This window comes from Eschrichtius robustus, chromosome X, assembly GCF_028021215.1.
Source record: "Eschrichtius robustus isolate mEscRob2 chromosome X, mEscRob2.pri, whole genome shotgun sequence".
Classification (NCBI taxonomy): Eukaryota; Metazoa; Chordata; class Mammalia; order Artiodactyla; family Eschrichtiidae; genus Eschrichtius; species Eschrichtius robustus.
In genome coordinates, this window is record NC_090845.1 from 133,084,810 (window position 1) to 133,105,692 (window position 20,883).

The window sequence follows — 20,883 nt, forward strand, 5'->3', positions numbered from 1 at the left end:
AGAGGGGAATCACTGTTGGACTCTACCTGATTTGTGAGCTGATTCATTTGCTTTTGTTTTGTGTTCATTTGCTTTTGTTTTGCATTCATTCACTTTTGTTTTGCATTCATTCATGATGGAATCTGTTTGTGCCTTTGGTATTGGAATTTGCCTGTGCTTTTTGTGTTTTGTTGTTCTTGAACTTATAAATATGGGAAAAACTCCATCTGTCCCTAAGGAAAGCCCTTTGGGGTGTATCTTAAATAAATGGGCAAAATATAGCTATGGGCCTATGACTAAGGAAGAGATGATATTCTATTGTAATAGTGTGTGGTCCCAATATACGTTAGGATCAGGAGAGCGATGGCCCTTGAATGGCTCACTTAATTATTATACAATCTTGCAATTACAATTGCTTTGTGAAAGAGCATGTAAAAATGATGAGATTCCATATGTAGAAGCATTTATGCTATTGCATCAGGAGGAAAAGAAGTCAGATAGCTGCCACCTTATGGTACAGCTGTCTGAAAGGAAAACTAAGGGAAAACCTGTTCTACAAAAGGGAGAGGGAGAAAGTGAGAGTGAGGACATGTTATTTCAAAACTTAAAACCCCCTCTGGCCAACCTGGCTCCTCCACTGGCCGACCAGACTGCAACAGCAGTTGTTCCGACAGCCCCCATGCCACCAACATATTCACGGCCCCCTGTTTCCCCTACTTATGGGGATCAATTAGAAGTTTCTATGTTAACCCTCGGGGCACAGGGGCCTGGTTTGGTGTCACCATCTAAGACCCAACAGGGCACCCAATTTGGACTGGGAGCTACTTTCGGAGCAAGGCAATTTCCCTTGTGCCAATATCCCATAGGAAGCCTTAACACAGATGGCCAACCAACTGTGTTTCTATGGATGCACAAGCCATTCTCAACTTCAGATTTGTTTAATTGGAAAAACCATAACCCTACATACCAAGAGGACCCCCTCCATATGACTGAACTTCTCACTTCTATCTTTGCCATTCACCATCCCTCTTGGGCAGACATGCACACTCCTATGAATATGATGCTTACTGGGGATGAAAGAAGGATGGTTGTTGACAAGGCTAGAGAGGAATCACACCAGCTCCATCGACCAGATCCAGATGAAGCTCCAGAAGCAAATCTGGCAGTTCCTATTGCTGAGCCTGACTGGGATCCTAATAATGGGGGCATGCCACTTCTAGAATATTATAGGAGATGTGTCTTAGTGAGTCTTAGAAAGGGAGTACCTAGGCAAAAGAGCTTAGATAAAATTCAGGAGATACACTAAAAACCAAATGAGGATCCATCAGAATTTCTAGAAAGAACTTATCAAGCTTGTAGGTGCTACACTGATGCAGACCCTGAGGCCCCCCAAAATATGAGAATGGTAAATGTGACCTTCACTGGGCAAAGTGCCGCAGGTATAAGAAGAAAATTACAAGTTTGATGGTGCACTTGGAATGAACGCTTCTCAATTGGTAGATGTTGCTTTTAACGTGTTCAACAACAGGGCACAACGACAGAAGCAAGAGGATGCAAGACAGAATGCCACTTTGCTGGCAGCAGCATTGGATTTCCGGAAGGCTACTAACCCAGAGAGAGGTAAGTCACCACTGGGGAGAGAACAATGCGCTTACTGCAAGGAGGAAGGGCATTGGAAAAAAGATTGCCCTAGGCTGAAGAATAAGAAAGAAAACAATAAAAGAAAGATAGGAGCCTCTCATATGGTAGAAAGGGAGGAGCACTCTGATAATGAATGAAGAGGCCCGGGGTTCCCTTGGACTTGAGGCGTCCAATTCCAATTTCCCCACAGGAGCCCCAGGTAACTTTGATAGTGGGGGCCAAGTTGATTGACTTTCTGATAGATACAGGCGCAACATACTCTGTGGTAAACATCAAGGTGGCACAGAAAACATCTCAATCCATCCTGGTCACAGGAGTTTCTGGAGAAGTACAAAATCGTTTTCTTACAACCTCTAGAATGCCAATTAGGGGACCTCACCCTGAAACACAGTTTCTTATATATGCCAGTATGTCCAATCACTCCTCTGGGCTGAGATCTCCTTTGTAAATTAAATGCTCTAGTAACTTAACTTTTCGCCAGGACAGCTTGACATCAGGGTCCCACCGCAGTATGTTATAAGCCTACAGATGGCACTTATGGATGCCCCAGAAAAGTAGACAGAGCTCTTTCCCCCTGAGGTCTATGAAAAGGTGAGGCCAGAAGTGTGGACTGATGGCACCACAGGGAAGGCCCAAAATGCATGGCCAATACAAATCCCATTGAAAAGGGATGCTGGGACACATAATCTAAAACAATACCCTCTGAGGCAAGAGGCCCAAAAGGGAATTCAGCCAATTCTCGAAAAGTTTTTGAAAATAGGACTGAATAAGCCTTGCAGGTCCCCATATAACAGCCTTATTTTCCTGGTCAAAAAGCCAAACTCAGCAGAGTATTGCTTTGTCCAAGACTTGAGGGCTATTAATGATATAGTCCAAGATTTGCACCCTGTGGTACCTAATCCATACACTCTGCTTACAACTATTCTGGGAGAATACAGCTGGTTCTCAGTTTTGGACTTGAAGGATGCTTTTTTCTGCATTCCTATTGCAGAAGAATCACAGCAACTGTTTGCTTTTGAATGGCAGGACCCAGAAACACAGGTAGTCTAACAGTATTATTGGACAGTCCTGTCTCAAGGATTTAAGAATTCCCCTACCTTGTTTGGGGAAATGTTGGCTAGGGACCTTAGAAACTTAATATTGGATGAAGGACTTTTACTCCAATATGTGCACAATTTGTTTATAGCAGGCCCTACATATGATAAGTGTCTACAAAATACCATTAGAACCCTAAACTATTTGGCCAATTGTGGATGTAAGGTCTCCCAGAAAAAAAGCCCAAATATGTAAGCAACAAGTCACGAATCTGGGCTTTGTCCTTTCCCAAGGACAGTGGGGTCTTTTGACTAATAGAAAATGGGAAATTACAGGCTTGGGAACACTCAAAACTTGCAGACAACTGAGGGTGTTTCTGGGAATGGCAGGGTTCTGTCAGGTTTGGATCCCGAACTATGGGCTCATAGTAAAGCCCCTCTGTGAGGCTTTAAAGGGACATGATTTTGAGCCCCTTACTTGGACTACAGAATGTCAAACAGCCTTTGAAACAATAAAAACAAAGTCAGTCTCAGCCCTGGTTTTGGGACAACCAGACTTAAAGAAACCTTTCAAACTGTATGTCCATGAGAGATAAGGCATAAGCCTTGGGGTGTTAATTCAAACTCCGGGGAATAGCCCTCAACTTGTTGCCTGCTTCTCAAGACAGACTAGAACAGACTGTTAAGGGATGACTCCTCTGCCTTCGAGCTGTAGCAGCTACTTGTGACATATTTCAGGAAGCTGAGAAGTTTACCCTGGGGCAACCCACCACTGTGTATGTCCCTCACCATGTCCTTTCTTTACTGGAGCAGAAAGGGGGCTATTGGCTGACTTCTGGAAGAATGGGAAAGTCCAAGCCATTCTCCTGGACAATCCCAACATAAGACTTCAGGTCACTTCAGCCCTAAATCCAGCCACATTGCTCCCGATTGATGTTGCACAATCCCCAGAGCACGACTGCCTACACGTCATCAAGCTAGTGTATTCTAGCAGACCTTGGCTGAGCCAGATATGGAATTGTTCACCGATGGAAGCAGCTTCATGGACCAAGGTAGGTGATGCACTAGGTATGTGATGGCAACCCTTGAAAGGATTGTTGAAGCAAAAGCCCTGCCCCCAGGGAGCTCAGCTTGGAAGGCAGAAATCATTGCTCTGACAAGAGCCCTGCTCCTCGCTAAAGGGAAGCAAGTAAATATATACACAGACTCTCACTATGCATTCTCTGTGGTGCATGCTCACGGGGCGATCTGGAAAGAAAGGGGGCTTCTCACTTCAAACAATAAAGACATAAAACATGCTTCTGAAATCCTGTCACTATTAGAAGCAGTCCATAAGCCCTCAAAAGTGGCTGTAATGCACTGCCCAGGCCACCAGAAGGGTGAGACTCATATAATAAAGGGCAGTCAGTTAGCTGACCAAGCTGCAAAGAAAGCAGCAGAGGAATAGGGTTAACAATCCATGATATGGTCACTTCTCCCACAGATCGACTTGTCAAAATACCAGCCAGTGTATTCAGGAAAGGAGAACCAGAGAGCCAAAGAATGGGGATTCACTCTTGATCACACCTCACTTGGCTAGAAATGTAAAGTACAAGGAATTGTTTTGATTCCTGAGGCCCTCTTGGACACTGTGCTGCAGCACATTCATAATAGTACCCATTACGGGAGAGATGCCACCTTACAACAGATTCAAAGATATATAATGGGGCCTAACCTACAAAGGGCCATCCAGCAAGTCACTCAAAATTGCATGATTTATGCTAAAAATAACACAAAAACTGCTGTCAGACTTCCCCAGATGGGGACTCAGCACAGAGGAACCTACCCCACCGAGGACTGGCAAATAGACTTTACTCAAATGCCTTGAGCCACAGGAAATTTCAGGTACCTGCTAGTATTTATGGACACTTTTTCAGGATGGGTGGAGGCATATCCCACCAGGACAGAAAAAGCCTCCAAAGTGGTTAAAGTCCTCCTTAAGGACATTATCCCCTGATTTGGTGCCTAACTCCCTTCAAAGTGATAATGGGTCTGCTTTTGTCTCTAGCATAACCCAACAAGTGTCTAAAGCACTGCAAATGAATTGGAAGCTACATTCATCCTGGAGACTACAATCAACAGGAAAAAACCGAGAAAATGAATTATACACTAAAAAAGAGCATTGCTAAAATATGTCAAGAGACTAATTTAACTTGGGATAAGGCCTTGCCAGTTGCCCTGCTATGGATCAGAGTGGCTCCCAGAAGCAGGCTTAAATTAGGCCCCTTTGAAATATTGTATGGTAGGCCATTCCAGGTGTCTGCCCGGGTGGGAGGATCTATAAATGCTCTGAAAGATCTAGCAGTTGCCAATTATGTTAAAGCTCTGGGCACTATACTAACCTCTGTTCATGAGTTTGTTGTCAGCAGGTGTGCCTATCCAACTGAGGTAACGTTACATCCTTTCCGGCCCAGAAACTGAGTCCTCCTTAAAACCTGGAGGGAACAAGGGACTGAGCACCAGCTGACCGCAAGGTGGACAGGACCACATGTGGTATTACTTACCACACAGTCATCTGTCAAGTTAGCTGGAGTAAAGCCATGGATTCATCACACTCGGGTTAAAGCAGCACCACTGTCATCAGAAAATGACCCAACTCCTGAGAGGCCTAGAGAGCAATGGGTTTATGAAGCCTTAGAAGACTTAAGGTTGCTCTTCAAAAAGAATAAGTTTTGAGATTAAAATTTCTTTGTAGAAGGAATTTCATCAGGTTCAAATAGTTGTAGATAAAAAGAATTGTATTGCTTACTAACATTTTTAAGGAATATTCTCGACCCAAAGCTGATCAATTCCGTTTCACAATCACCCCCTCATCTCCCCTGTTCAGTGGGAAGTAGCCAGAAAAATCATCACCCCTTTTCCCACAAGATTGTGGAATGGACATTGACAGTGGGGAATTGTAATAGTGGTGGGGCAGGCGTGAGCTATAGCAGCCCCGCTCAGCCATTGGTCAGTGTTGCAGTGGGCCCCTCCCCCAGGCGAGCAACTGTCAATGAGCCACCCGTCAGTGGTCCCACTCAGTCATTGGTCAGCACTACAGTGGACCCCTCCCCCTTCCCCTCTTCTGTATAAAAGGATCCTCCAGAAGGAACCAACCCAGCCAGCACCTTGGCTTCAGACTTCTAGCCTCCAGAACTAGGAGACATAAATCTCTGTTGTTTGAAGCCATTCAGTTTATGGTACTTTGATATGGCAAACCTAGGGTTCCCTATAATGCTCTACACCTATATATTTCATTATCCGTTAGATATCACCACTTGGGGATCTAATAGGTATCTTGACCTAACATGTCCAAATCTTAGCTCTTACTGTCTCCATTTCCTACCCCCTCCAAACTATCCCTTCCAACAGATTTTCCTATCTCAGTAAATGGTAGCTCTCAGGAGCACAAATCAAAATTCTTCAAAATCTTTAACATCATCGACTGCTCCCTCTCCCTCCCTCGTGCATGTTTCCAAATGCAGACACGGACACAGATACGTTGACAGTTCTTCAAAATATATTTATAATTTGAGCATTTCTCACCACTTCCGCTGTTACCACTTTGGACTAAGCTACCATCATCTCTTACTTAGAGTACTGTAATAGCTTTCTAACGTGCCTTGCCTCTGTACTTGTCCCCTTCAATGCATTCTTAGCGTACCAGCCAAAATGAGTCCATTATAATAAAAGTCAGATTCAGTCTTTCTTTTGCTTAAGGCTCCCCAATAGTTTCCCATCTCTCAAAGAGTAAAAGGCAAATTTCCCCAAAGAGTCTCCAAAGGTCCATGCAATCTGATTGCTCTACTACCTTTCTTGTTAGAGCTTCTTATTTTTCACCTCTCTCTCTCTCTCTCTCTGCCCTCATTTGGTTTCAGTATGTCTCCCAAATGAGGCAATTTCCCACTTTCCTACCTCACCCACTCCCTTGTACCTAAGCCTAGGAAGCACCATCTGGTTAGCCAAAGCTCAACATACAATCCATATTGTGTGTGTATTCACATTCTAGCTTGTTTATGTGAACATGAAAAATACAAGTAGGCTTAGTTTTAATTTAGCAAAGAATTGTCATACAAAATTGTAGAATTTCTTCATTATAACATTGGGGTTGCTTTTTTTTTCTCTCTGCCACTTTTTCAATCCTTTTATTTATTTGTTCCCCACCCCCTCCCCCTCTCTCCTCCTTCTCCCCCTCTCTCCTATCTGTGTACATTTCAACTGCTTTCTTTCCCTGTCCTTCTGTTCACTCTTTTTCTCAGCTGAGGAGGCACTGAAGATTTATTTTTAACAATAGTTGGACTTTGATTAGCTTGGGGAATTTCCTCCCCTTCCACATATTAGTCTCACACCCCTGAATTCCTTCCTGTCTATTAATCCTATATCTGATCATGTAAAATATTTAATATTTATGAATAATATTTATTATATATTTTATATAAGTTATATTCTGTAGATCTGAAAGGAAAGCAAGTGGACTTTTCAAAAGCTTATCAAATTAGCCATTGTTTTAAATAACTGAATATATTTTCTTAAGCCTCTCCTTTTCTATCCTTCTTTCCTTCAATTTCTATCTTGTTGTTTCTCTTCCAAAGAAGCAAAGAGAGTGACTTAAGATCAGAAAGATGGTGGAATAGGACAGCCCTGGCTCTAGTACCCTGTCACAAAAATATGGTTTAGCAGCTACCCACGGAAGAGAACACTTTGTGAAAATCCCAGATATAAGAAGTAAAGCTGAAGCAGCACCCATCCGGGGCATGAAAACCAAGAAAAGTGACATTAGAAGGATAACAGAAGTGGTATCAATTTGTCGCCTTCTTCCCTCCCCCAGGCCAGCTCAGTGCAGCACCTAGAGGGTACCTCTGAGTCTATGGTTTCTCCAGTGGGGAAATGAGAACCCAAGGCAGATATCCAGCTTTCCTGGGCATTACCCTGGAGGCCCACTTCTGTTTTGCCTCATGGGGAACGCTCTGGGAATTGGCAGGGCCAGATAATTTGGGGTCAGCTAGCACAAAGGGATATGGCATAACTTACAGCCAACATTGTGCGAATCTTGGAGGTGGTATCAGGTCCCCTGCCAGCATCATCGCCTGATCAAAAGTACAGTCAGCAGTCTAAATTCAACTGCAAGGGAACCCAACCTCTGCGAGCAGCCCGCAGCTCTGGCATACAGAGTAGTAGATACAAAAGCCCCGCCCAACATAGGAGCTCAAGCCAACTGCAGAACTCCAGCAGAGCCCTCTTCCAGTGGCAGTGAGCCACGTAATAGGGCCACGTCCCTTGGTGGCTGTTGCCTCACTGCACCAAAATGGTGACCTCAGGGGTCAACTGCTGCTCTGGCTAAGCAGTCATGGGGTTTTGGCGCCCCCCCGCCCACAGAATAGCATCTGCAGGTGGGTCAAAACACACCTGCCACGCTGCTCTTATTTTCTGATTTGTCTTCACTTACCTATGTTCCATGTCTAAACAAATAATATACACAGTGACAGTAATGAGAGTTTTTCTAACAAATGGTCAAATTTCTAGGAAAGATGCAAAAATAAGATCAGGCTCCTCTTAGAAAATTAATGTAAGTATTGCAAATAAGGGGAAATGGAGTCAGTGCTGAAGTAGGGAAAAGTGTGAAGAACTAGCCATCAATTTAGAGAAATTTCGTTCATTTATTTAACACATGTTTGAATCTGGAGCAAAGAGCAGGAGCCCTCTGCTTAGAACTACTTCAAGCTGAGGACTGACAGCTTTCAGAGAGAAAACCACTCATACAAAACAGAACACCCACAGATTGTGGGTTTTCCTCTGGCCCAGCTTCCCATTAGTATGTTGGACACCACATAGAGGAGCATATCAGAATTCAGAAAGGAATGCCCATAATTTATAGTCACATGAAAACAATATACATTTATGTGAGGTAATATTTATATGGTTTCTAAACCAAAGGGTGTCAAATAATATACAGCAAAAAGTCTACCTCCTTCACACCATTTCATTTCTCCTTCCTTTAACTACAATTAACAGCTTCTTGTGTATATTCTAGAAATACTATTCCTATACTAATATATATCCTATAGTCTTTGGTGGTTTTGTATTTGCTATTTTCACTCAACAGTATATCCTGCAGATATTCCCATTTAACTTCCTCATTCCTTCTTACACCTGCTTAGTTTACTGATGTACACTGTATCATGTTTTCAAAACTAATTTGCTATTATAATCTAATATCTGCAATAACCCTATTTTCAAATAAGGTCACATTCTGAGGCACTGGGGGGCAGGATTTCAACATATCTTTTGGGGAGACATAATTCAATCCATAACATCTGCATTGCCAAGAGTGAAGGGAAACTGGTATGCTCATACACTGATAATGAGAGTGTGAATTGTTTCACCTTTTAGAATGGCAATTTGTCAATATGTATTGAAAACTTTTTAAATGTGTCTACTTTCTGAAATAGCAATCTCAATATTTTGTTTTTATCCTAGGCAGGTAATTACATAGGAACAAAATGCTATATGGAAAAAGAAGGTCTTTGCAGTGTTCTTTATATCATTAAAACAGAAAATAATCATAGGTAATTGATTAAATGGATTATGATCCAGTAAGATGAATATATTATTGAGTTTCACAATGAAATGCTATGCTTCCCACTGATAGCAACACTTATCATTGTCAAGAAGGCTGGCTGTGGCCTCAGATGCTGGCCTTTTAATTTTCTTTTTAAATTTAGAGTAAAACTAAAACAGGTAATAATTAATATATGCCCATTCTAATTGTTAAAATATTATTACTAACTACTTAGAACTAACAACAAAAAACAAATGTTGGTGAGGATGTGTGGAAATGGAAACCCTCATGTACTCTTGGTGGGAATGTATACTGGTGCAACTACTATGGAAAACAGTATGGAGTTTCCTCAAAAAATTAAAAATGGGGGACTTTCCTGGTGGTCTAGTGGCTAAGACTCCACGCTCCCAATTCAGGGGGCCCAGGTTCAATCCCTGGTCAGGGAACTAGATCCCACGTGTCACAACTAAGAGTTCACGTGCCACAACTAAAAGATCCTGCATGCCACAACTAAGACCTGGTGCAACCAAATAAATAAATAAATAAATAGATAGATAAATAAATAAATAAATATTTTTTAAAAATTAAAAATGGAACTACTATACAATCCAGCAATTCCACTTATGGGTATTTATCTGAAGAAAATGAGAACACTAGCCTAAGATATATACACCTCCATCTTCACTGCAGCATTATTTACAAGAGCCAAGACATGGAAACAACCAAAGTGTCTCTCCATGGATGAATGGATAAAGAAGATGTGGTATATATAGATACAACGGAATATTATTCAACCATAAAAAGAAGGAAAATTTTTGCCATTTGCAATAACATGGATGGACCTTGGGGACATTATGCTAAGTGAAATAAGTCAGACAGAGCAAGACAAATATTGTATCTCACTTATATGTGGAATCCAAAAAACAAAACAAAACGAACAAAAAACCAAGCTCATAGATACAAAGAATAGATTAGTGGTTGCCAGAAGCCAAGGGTAGGTGTTAGGTGAAATGGGTGAAGGGAATCAGAAGGTACAAACTTCCAGTTATAAAGTAAATAAGTCCTTGGGGTGTTATGTACAGCATGGTGACTATAGTTAGAATACTATACTGCACATTTGAAAGCTGTTGAGAGTAGATCTTAAAAGTTCTCATCACAAGAAAAAAATTCTATAACTATGTATGGTGATGGATGTTAACTAGACTTCCTGTGGTGATCATTTCACAATACATACAAATATTGAATCATAATGTTGTACACTTGAAACTAATGCCAATTATATCTGAATAAAAATATATCACTAGCTTGTGTGTATATTTTATTTGGATCCTGTACACTTAGTGACAATAAAACATGCTTACAATATAAAATTACACAAAAAACAGCTTATAAAACAGTATCAATATTTTGGTCCCATTTATATAAAACCATATTTATATTAAAAGTGCAAAGAGAACCTTCTTAAAGGTTACACACCAAAATGTATAATAATCAGTTAATGCACTAAATTCTTCGAAAACGTTTTTTTCTAGATGGTGGAATTAAAGAATATTTTAATTTACATTTTTTGCTCCTCTGATATTTCTAATTTTTCTATCATGAACGTGTGATAAAGACTAAACAAACAGTGGTTTAACCAAATGAAATGGGGCTGCTTGGATGGCTAATGATGGGTCTCAAAAGTTGATACCAGGTGAGCAGTGCCAAGGAGGGATGGGGAAGTCAGGAGAGTGAACAGATGCTATAGCCCCAGGAATTCTCTCCCTTCTGCGCAGTGGACCTCCAGGGCTCCTGGGTTACCCTTGGTCTCTAGGGGTCCGCCTTGCTGTGCTGGGATGCACGGAGCCTTCATCAGGAGCCTGGGTACTCTTTGCCCACAGGCTGGGGTGGGAGGGAGGGGAGGGTCTGATCTCAGATGGGAGGTCGTTTGCAGCAGCAGCGGCACCCCACAGCAGGAGGTGGCTTCCGCTCAAAAATGCAAGGGTCACAGTAGGACAGTAAAAATACACTTTGTACATGCAGGCACTAAAGGTCCTCCTCCCTCTACCTACTTGGGGAGAGCAGAACTGGCCAGGTGGGTGCTTTCCCCTCACCCCCACAGATCAGCTGACCTTCTCCAAGAGATCATGTTCTCACAAACCTCTGGCCTTTTGAACCTCCGTATTGCCATTCTCAAGAATAGCCTTTCCCCACACCAAGTTCCAAATCTCTAAATCCTGTTGTCCTTTAAATCCATTTCAAATGCTGCTTTTTTTTAGGTTCCCGCCCCTGGTCCTAGGATGGAGGGAGAACAGACCACAGACATACTGTAACACTATGAGAGGGAACAGCAGTGTCCAGCTAATGAAAAAAAGGACAAGAGTACCCTACTTCGTTTATAATTGTGGATTCAGAGATCTTCCATGGAGACAAGTGTTGAAAGTTCCCACCCTTTCATGGCAAAAAATATTGTAAGATATGTGGGCCCCTAAAATATACTCCATTTTGTCAAATACCCTAAAGTTAGTTGGGATTCAGGGTGCCTCCTTCCTCAGGCCCCTACAACTGGTCAGTTTCCAAATAGATAGGACTTAAGGCTACAGAACAAGCCTCTAAGTCCCATTTATCAATGTCCAAGGAAGAGCCATTGAGAGGACCTGGCAATGTTTGACAGACACACTTGTTTCTGAAATGGGTGATTCACTTAAGAAAATAATTCCATGGCTCATTCCTGGACCTCCTGGCTGTGTTCTGGCCTCTCCTGGGGTTATTACCTTGCCACCTCTGTATTGGCGGAGTTAAGCAAATATTTTCATGAAAACTTTAGGATCAAAGTTTAGCTCTCCCACTATCATGACTTCCCTCTGCTTTCTCTTCTACCACAGTCCAGCCCTAATGACCTTGACCTAACTCACGATGAAACAGCAGGGCATCATGGTTAAAAGCATGATCTTGGAAGCCAATCTGCCTGGGTTCAGATCTTGGCTCTGACATTACATAACTGTGACATGGAACAAATTATTAAACATCTGTATGCCTCAGTTTCCTTAAGATAATAGTACCTACCTCACAAGACTGTTTTGTTAACATAAGTTATTATAAGCACTTAAAACAGTGACTGGTATGTGGTACAGGTTACAAAAATGCTTGCTAAATAAAATAAATAAATACCTGTACTAGACCGGATTATTTCTGTGCCAACAACATGGCCCAGCAGGTCATATTGATTCAGTCGAGAGCCATCCTGTGCCACTTCCACAGATTTGTTCTTCCCAAGAGTCCAAGAGTAAACTACTTCGGCTGTTGTATAGGCATCTAAGGCAGAAAAAAGTCAAGAAGGAGAAGTGAGGGGAAAGGAAAATGATTAGTATCTTTGATACTAAACTTGCATGAGATTGAAATACAACTTCCATCCCAAAAGAGTTTTAGATATGTGGTATATCTTCAACTGAAGTACATTTATCCATGCATGTATTAAGTACTTGTTGAACAATTACTAACAGTTTATGCTGAACACACAGAAATAAACCCAAAGTGGTTCAAGTCATTGGGAGGTCTCCAGCTCATGGTGGCAGCTATTATGTCCATAATATGCTCTACTTAAACCTTTTACCACAAAGCAAATAATTGCTAGTCAATCTACCAATGAACAAACATAAATTCTGTATCCCTACAAAACTTTGCAATGTTGGATATGTATTTCATAAAAGTCTGACATTAACACTTACATGTATTAATTGTGATCTGCTTATGTTACATTTTTTAGGGCTTTTTTCAATATATTCAAGTAAACCATTTTCTGATTTGCTTTTAATGGACATGCCCAAAAGTTGTTCATTCACATCAAAATTCTCATTGAAATTGTGAGAAAATACACATAACTCTCATAAGTGACAAAAGAAAATGCCACAAGAAATCTAACTTTTAAACATAATATGCCCTGTATATGGTCTCAGTCATTTCTTCAACTCACTGACAAAAATACTTCTGGTTCAATGTATAATTTCTACTGCAATTAAAGACATTTTTATAAATCTTGTGTCTATAAAATATTTTGATGCCTGTGAAGGTTTATTGCTTAATTAATGCATAGCTGCTTTTCCCAGCAGCAACACTTAATGTATATATTCAAATACAAAACCTGTTGAACTTTCAGTCTGTTTAATAAAATTAAGATTTTCATTGTACATCTTTTTTAATATATCAATTATGGTTCTTATAATGGATTGCATAATGTTGATATCTGAAGTTTTATTTTTCAACAAAAGCATACTGTGTATGCATAGAAACAGTGTATAAATATTCTTCATTTTTATTAGGAAATGCAAACTTGCCATCTTTTTTGAAATAGTCCTTTCAGTCTATCTTTTATTTATTTATTTTAAATTTTTATAGCTGTGGGTACAAGAACTATGTCACTTTCCTCTTAATTCAACTAGGAGCTCTTAAATCTATCAACTAAGTGAGTTGATTAATGGCAACTGACATTGGACCCTGTTTTCAGGGAGAGAGCAGAAAGTGCCCATATACAAGGGACGGCCACTACTCAGCCCCAGCTGTTTGTGACCATGTGCGGATTTGAGTCCAATGTTGTCCAATCTTCTGATTTCATAAAATAATAAACAAATCTGGAATTTTGTATGACATCTCCCAAATTTCAAATCTTGGAGGATAATTTTGAAGGTTATTAACACTGTATAGATCAAATAAATGACATCTGCAAACCACCAACTTGTAACCTCTTGTCTAGAGATTTTCCCCTATGGATGGCTGTGGTCTTTTGTGATTCAGTTTTGGAAACAAAGCATCCTCTGCTGCCTATGGGGTATCTAGGGCTCCCAACTAGAATTGAGATCTTTAAACTACTATCACCAAGAAGAAAGGGATATCCTCTCCTCAGGACTCTTCTCACCACTTACCTAAAACTTATACTAAGACTATTAAGTGAGGACTATCACAAGACTATTAATAAAATGTGATTTCACAAGGCCCTTGTCCTCTCATCTTCCCCGGTGCCTTCCATCCTTAATATACATGTTTGGGTTCTAATCCTCTCATCTTCCCCGGTGACTTCCATCCTTAATATACATGTTTGGGTTCTACTATTCCGAAACATATAATTACCTGTATGTGTCTTCTTTTATTTTTATTTTTTTATTATTATTTTTTTACTTTTTTTATACAGCAGGTTCTTGTTAGTCATCAATTTTACACGCATCAGTGTATACATGTCAATCCCAATCGCCCAATTCATCACACCACCATCCCCACCCCCACGCAGCTTTCCCCCCATGCTGTCCATATGTTTGTTCTCTACATCTGTGTCTCAACTTCTGCCCTGCAAACCGCTTCATCTGTACCATAGTTCTAGGTTCCACATACATGCGTTAATATACGATATTTGTTTTTCTCTTTCTGACTTACTTCACTCTGTATGACAGTCTCTAGATCCATCCACATCTCAACAAATGACCCAATTTTGTTCCTTTTGATGGCTGAGTAATATTCCATTGTATATATGTACCACAACTTCTTTATCCATTCATCTGTCGATGGGCATTTAGGTTACTTCCATGACCTGGCTATTGTAAATAGTGCTGCAATGAACATTGGGGTGCATGTGTCTTTTTGAATTATGGTTTTCTCTGGGTATATGCCCAGTAGTGGGATTGCTGGATCATATGGCAATTCTATTTTTGGTTTTTTAAGGAACCTCCATACTGTCCTCCATAGTGGCTGTATCAATTTACATTCCCACCAACAGTGCAAGAGGGTTCCCTTTTCTCCACACCCTCTCCAGCGTTTGTTGTTTGTAGATTTTCTGATGATGCCCATTCTAACTGGTGTGAGGTGATACCTCATTGTAGTTTTGATTTGCATTTCTCTAATAATTAGCGATGTTGAGCAACTTTTCATGTGCTTCTTAGCCATCTGTATGTCTTCTTTGGAGAAATGTCTATTTAGGTCTTCTGCCCATTTTTGGATTGGGCTGTTTGTTTCTTTAATATTGAGCTGCATGGGCTGTTTATATATTTTGGAGATTAATCCTTTGTCAGTTGCTTCATTTGCAAATATTTTCTCCCATTCTGAGCGTTGTCTTTTCGTCTTATTTATGGTTTCCTTTGCTGTGCAAAAACTTTTAAGTTTCATTAGGTCCCATTTGTTTATTTTTGTTTTTATTTCCATTTCTCTAGGAGGCGGGTCAAAAAGGATCTTGCTGTGATTTATGTCATAGAGTGTTCTGCCTATGTTTTCCTCTAAGAGTTTTACAGTGTCCGGTCTTACATTAAAGTCTCTAATCCATTTTGAGTTCACTTTTGTGTATGGTGTTAGGGAGTGTTCTAATTTCATTCTTTTACATGTAGCTGTCCAGTTTTCCCAGCACCACTTATTGAAAAGACTGTCTTTTCTCCATTGTATATCCTTGCCTCTTTTGTCATAGATTAGTTGACCATAGGTGCGTGGCTTTACCTCTGGGCTTTCTATCTTGTTCCATTGATCTATGTTTCTGTTTTCGTGCCAGTAGCATATTGTCTTGATTACTGTAGCTTTGTAGTACAGTCTGAAGTCAGGGAGTCTGATTCCTCCAGCTCCGTTTTTTTCCCTCAAGACTGCTTTGGCTATTTGGGGTCTTTTTTGTCTCCCTATAAATTTTAAGATTTTTTGTTTTAGTTCTGTAAAAAATGCCATTGGCAATTTGATAGGGATTGCATTGAATCTGTAGATTGCTTTGGGTAGTATAGTCATTTTCACAATATTGATTCTTCCAATCCAAGAACATGGTATATCTCTCCATCTGTTGGTATCATCTTTAATTTCTTTCATCAGTGTCTTATAGTTTTCTGCATACAGGTCTTTTGTCTCCCTAGGTAGGTATATTCCTAGGTATTTCATTCTTTTTGTTGCAATGGTAAATGGGAGTGTTTCCTTAATTTCTCTTTCAGATTTTTCATCATTAGTGTATAGGAATGCAAGAGACTTCTGTGCATTAATTTTGTATCCTGCTACTTTACCAAATTCATTGATTAGCTCTAGTAGTTTTCTGCTAACATCTTTAGGATTCTCTATGTATAGTATCATGTCATCTGCAAACAGTGACAGTTTTACTTCTTCTTTTCCAATTTGGATTCCCTTTATTTCTTTTTCTTCTTTGATTGCCGTGGCTAGGACTTCCAAAACCATGTTGAATAATAGTGGGGAGAGTGAGCAACCTTGTCTTGTTCCTGATCTTAGTGGAAACGCTTTCAGTTTTTCACCATTGAGAATGATGTTTGCTGTGGGTTTGTCATACATGGCCTTTATTATGTTGAGGTAGGTTCCCTCTATGCCCACTTTCTGGAGGGTTTTTATCATAAATGGGTGTTGAATTTTGTCAAAAGCTTTTTCTGCATCTATTGAGATGATCATATGGTTTTTATTCTTCAGTTTGTTAATATGGTGTATCACATTGATTGATTTGCATATATTGAAGAATCCTTGCATCCCTGGGATAAATCCCACTTGATCGTGGTGTATGATCCTTTTAATGTGTTGTTGGATTCTGTTTGCTAGTATTTTTTTGAGGATTTTTGCATCTATATCCATCAGTGATATTGGTCTGTAATTTTCTTTTTTTTGTAGTATCTTTGTCTGGTATTGGTATCAGGGTGATGGTGGCCTCATAGAATGAGTTCGGGAGTGTTCCTTCCTCTGCAATTTTTGGAAGAGTTTGAGAAGGATGGGTGTTAGCTCTTCTCTAAATGTTTGATAGAATTCACCTGTGAAGCCATCTGGTCCTGGCCTTTTGTTTGTTGGAAGATTTTTAATCACAGTTTCAATATCATTACATGTGATTGGTCTGTTCATATTTTCTATTTCTTCCTGGTTCAGTCTTGGAAGGTTATGCCTTTCTAAGAATTTGTCCATTTCTTCCAGGTTGTCCATTTTATTGGCATAGAGTTACCTGTAGTAGTCCATTAGGATGCTTTGTATTTCTGCAGTGTCTGTTGTAACTTCTCCTTTTTCATTTCTAATTTTATTGATTTGAGTCCTCTCCCTCTTTTTCTTGATGAGTCTGGCTAATGGTTTATCAATGTTGTTTACCTTCTCAAAGAACCAGCTTTTAGTTTTATTGGTCTTTGCTATTGTTTTCTTTGTTTCTATTTCATTTTATTTTTGCTCTGATCTTTATGATTTCTTTCCCTCTGCTAACTTTGGGTTTTGTTTGTTCTTCTTTCTCTAGTTCCTTTAGGTGTAAGGTGAGGTTGTTTATTTGAGATTTTTCTTGTTTCTTGAGGTAGGCTTGTATAGCTATAAACTTCCCTTTTGGATCGTCGTGTTTTCATTGGCATTTGTCTCTAGGTATTTTTTGATTTCCTCTTTGAGTTCTTCAGTGATCTCTAGGTTATTTAGTAACGTATTGTTTAGCTTCCATGTGTTTGTGTTTTTTACGTTTTTTTCCCTGTAATTCATTTCTAGTCTCATAGCGTTGTGGTCAGAAAAGATGCTTGATATGATTTCAATTTTCTTAAATTTACTAAGGCTTGATTTGTGACCCAAAATGTGATCTATCCTGGAGAATGTTCTGTGCGCACTTGAGAAGAAAGTGTAATCTGCTGTTTTTGGATGGAATGTCCTATAAATATCAATTAAATCTATCTAGTCTATTGTGTCATTTAAAGCTTCTGTTTCCTTATTTATTTTCATTTTGGATGATCTGTCCATTGGTGTATGTGAGGTGTTAAAGTCCCCCACTATTATTGTGTTACTGTTGATTTCCTCTTTTACAGCTGTTAGCAGTTGCCTTATATATTGAGGTGCTCCTATGTTGGGTGCATATATATTTATAATTGTTATATCTTCTTCTTGGATTAATCTCTTGATCATTATGTAGTGTCCTTCCTTGTCTCTTGTAACATTCTTTATTTTAAAGTCTATTTTATCTGATATGAGTATTGCTACTCCAGCTTTCTTTTGATTTCCATTTGCATAGAATATCTTTTTCCATCCCCTCACTTTCAGTCTGTATGTGTCCCTAGGTGTGAAGTGGGTCTCTTGTAGACAGCATATATATGGGTCATGTTTTTGTATCCATTCAGCAAGCCTCTATCTTTTCATTGGAGCATTTAATCCATTCACGTTTAAGGTAATTATCTATATGTATATTCCTATGACCATTTTCTAAATTGTTTTGGGTTTGTTTTTGTAGGTCCTTTTCTTCTCTTGTGTTTCCCACTTAGAGAAGTTCCTTTAGCATTTGTTGTAGAGCTGCTTTGGTGGTGCTGAATTCTCTTAGATTTTGCTTGTCTGTAAAGCTTTTGATTTCTCCATCGAATCTGAATGAGATCCTTGCTGGCTAGAGTAATCTTGGTTGTAGGTTCTTCCCTTTCATCACTTTAAGTATATCATGTTACTCCCTTCTGGCTTGCAGAGTTTCTGCTGTGAAATCAGCTGTTAACCTTATGGGAGTTCCTTGTATGTTATTTGTCATTTTTCCCTGGCTGCTTTCAATAATTTTTATTTTTGCCAGTTTGATTACTATGTGTCTCGGCGTGTTTCTCCTTGGGTTTATCCTGTATGGGACTTGCTGCGCTTCCTGGACTTGGGTGGCTACTTCCTTTCCCATGTTAGGGAAGTTTTCGACTATAATCTCTTCAAATTTTTTCTCGGGTCCTTTCTCTCTCTCTTCTCCTTCTGGGACCCCTATAATGTGAATGTTGTTGCGTTTAATGTTGTCCCAGAGGTCTCTTAGGCTGTCCTCATTTCTTTTCATTCCTTTTTCTTTATTCTGTTCCACAGCAGTGAATTTCACCATTCTGTCTTCCAGGTCACTTATCCGTTCTTCTGCCTCAGTTATTCTGCTATTGATTCCTTCTAGTGTAGTTTTCATTTCAGTTATTGTATTGTTCATCTCTATTTGCTTTTTCTTTAATTCTTCTAGGTCTTTGTTAAACATTTCTTGCATCTTCTCGATCTGTGCCTCCATTCTTTTTCCGAGGTCCTGGATCATCTTCACTATCATTATTCTGAATTCTTTTTCTGGAAGGTTGCCTATCTCCACTTCATTCAGTTGTTTTTCTGGGGTTTTATCTTGTTCCTTCAACTGGTACATAGCCCTCTGCCTTTTCATCTTGTCTATCTTTCTGTGAATGTGGTTTTTGTGACACAGGCTGCAGGATTGTAGTTCTTCTTGTTTCTGTATATGTCTTCTTATCTTTGCCATTCAAGTGTTTGTAACTCCCTATGGTTAAAGGACAAAGCAGTGTTCTGCCCAATATACCCAAGAGTTTGACAATGGAAATTAGAACAGCTCTGTTCTGGGAAGGGGTAGGTGATGGAAGATATTATCCACCCCCAAGAAAGAAAAGGGATTTCTTGCTGAATCTCTTAACTTAAACTGAGTACCTTGACCATACAATCCTGAATATTAGCCCTAAAAATCCTAGCATGTTCTAGTACAGATGTGACAATAAATTGTGCAGCTACCAGTACCATAGAAACTTCACTGGGCCCAGAGTGGCAACTTGTTTTATGCAAAATGCAATGGTTTCATTTCTTTGACAATAATCAAAAGGAGGAAAAAGTATTTTCTTCTCATTTGTTGGAGGTCAAATCAGGAAAGGCAAAAACTACTAAAGGAAGAGAAGGAAGAGGGAGAAATATATTCAAAAAACAAATTGAAAACTACTTGATTGTCTGCTCACAGCCTGACCCCATATTTGTAAAAGAGGTTAATAAGGCACAGTGAGCACCACCAGGATGCCCACAATCTATTGATGGAGACAGACATTGCACAACAGTTATAGCCCCAGCCTAAACATGAGAAGTATGAACACTGATGAAACAAAAACAAGTGTTAAGTGAAACCAGAGGGAGGCTCTATTGATTCTGCTTAGAGTGTAGTGTTAGAGAAGGATTCATAAACTGGGTGATACTCAGAAGATGAGGTCATATTCAGTAGGTGATAGAAGGACTTCCCTAGCCAAAGAACAACACAGCAAAGGCAAAAATCCATAAGAGAGCATGGAGTGTTAAGGGAATTAATGGTATCCCTGGACTTACAGGCTAAAAGGAAGCTGAGGTTATATTATAAAATATCTTATTTGCCCACAACAAGAAATAAGGGTTTTATGGCCTCCAATGACACATTAGACCAGTTGGGCTTAATAGATATTTAAAGGACATTCTGTCCAAAAACATCCGAATATACATTCTTTTCTGTGCACATGGAAGTTCTCCAGGATAGATCACATTCTGGCCACAAAGCAAGTCTCAATAAATTTAAGAAGATCGATATTATATCAAGCATCTTTTCTGACCACAAAATATGAAACTAGAAATCAATTATAGGAAGAAAAATGGAGAAAACACAAACACGTAGATGCTAAACATCATGCTACTAAAAAACCAATGGGCTAACGAAAAAAATCAGAGAGGAAATCATAAAATACCTGGAAACAAATGAAATGAAATCACAACATTCAAAAAGCTATGGGATGCAGCAAATGCAGTTGTAAGAGGGAAGTTTATGGCAATACAAGCCTATGTCAGGAAACAAGAAAAATCTCAAATAAACAACCTAACCTACCATCTAAAGGAATTAGAAAAAGAAGAACAAACAAAGTCCAGAGTCAGCAGAAGGAAAGAAATTATAAAGATCAGAGGGGAAAAAAATGAAGTAGAGATCAAAAAAAA

General features: G+C 39.6%; 1 protein-coding gene across 1 annotated transcript in view; it reads right to left on the reverse strand.

Annotated features, from left to right (window-relative positions):
* Positions 1-20,883, reverse strand: part of GABRA3 (gamma-aminobutyric acid type A receptor subunit alpha3) — a 258,260-nt gene that overhangs the window by 25,471 nt on the left and 211,906 nt on the right. Inside the window, exon 7 of the mRNA XM_068533080.1 lies at positions 12,382-12,525. Within this exon, the coding sequence (XP_068389181.1) occupies positions 12,382-12,525 (144 nt within the window). The remainder of the gene's footprint in view (positions 1-12,381; positions 12,526-20,883) is intronic.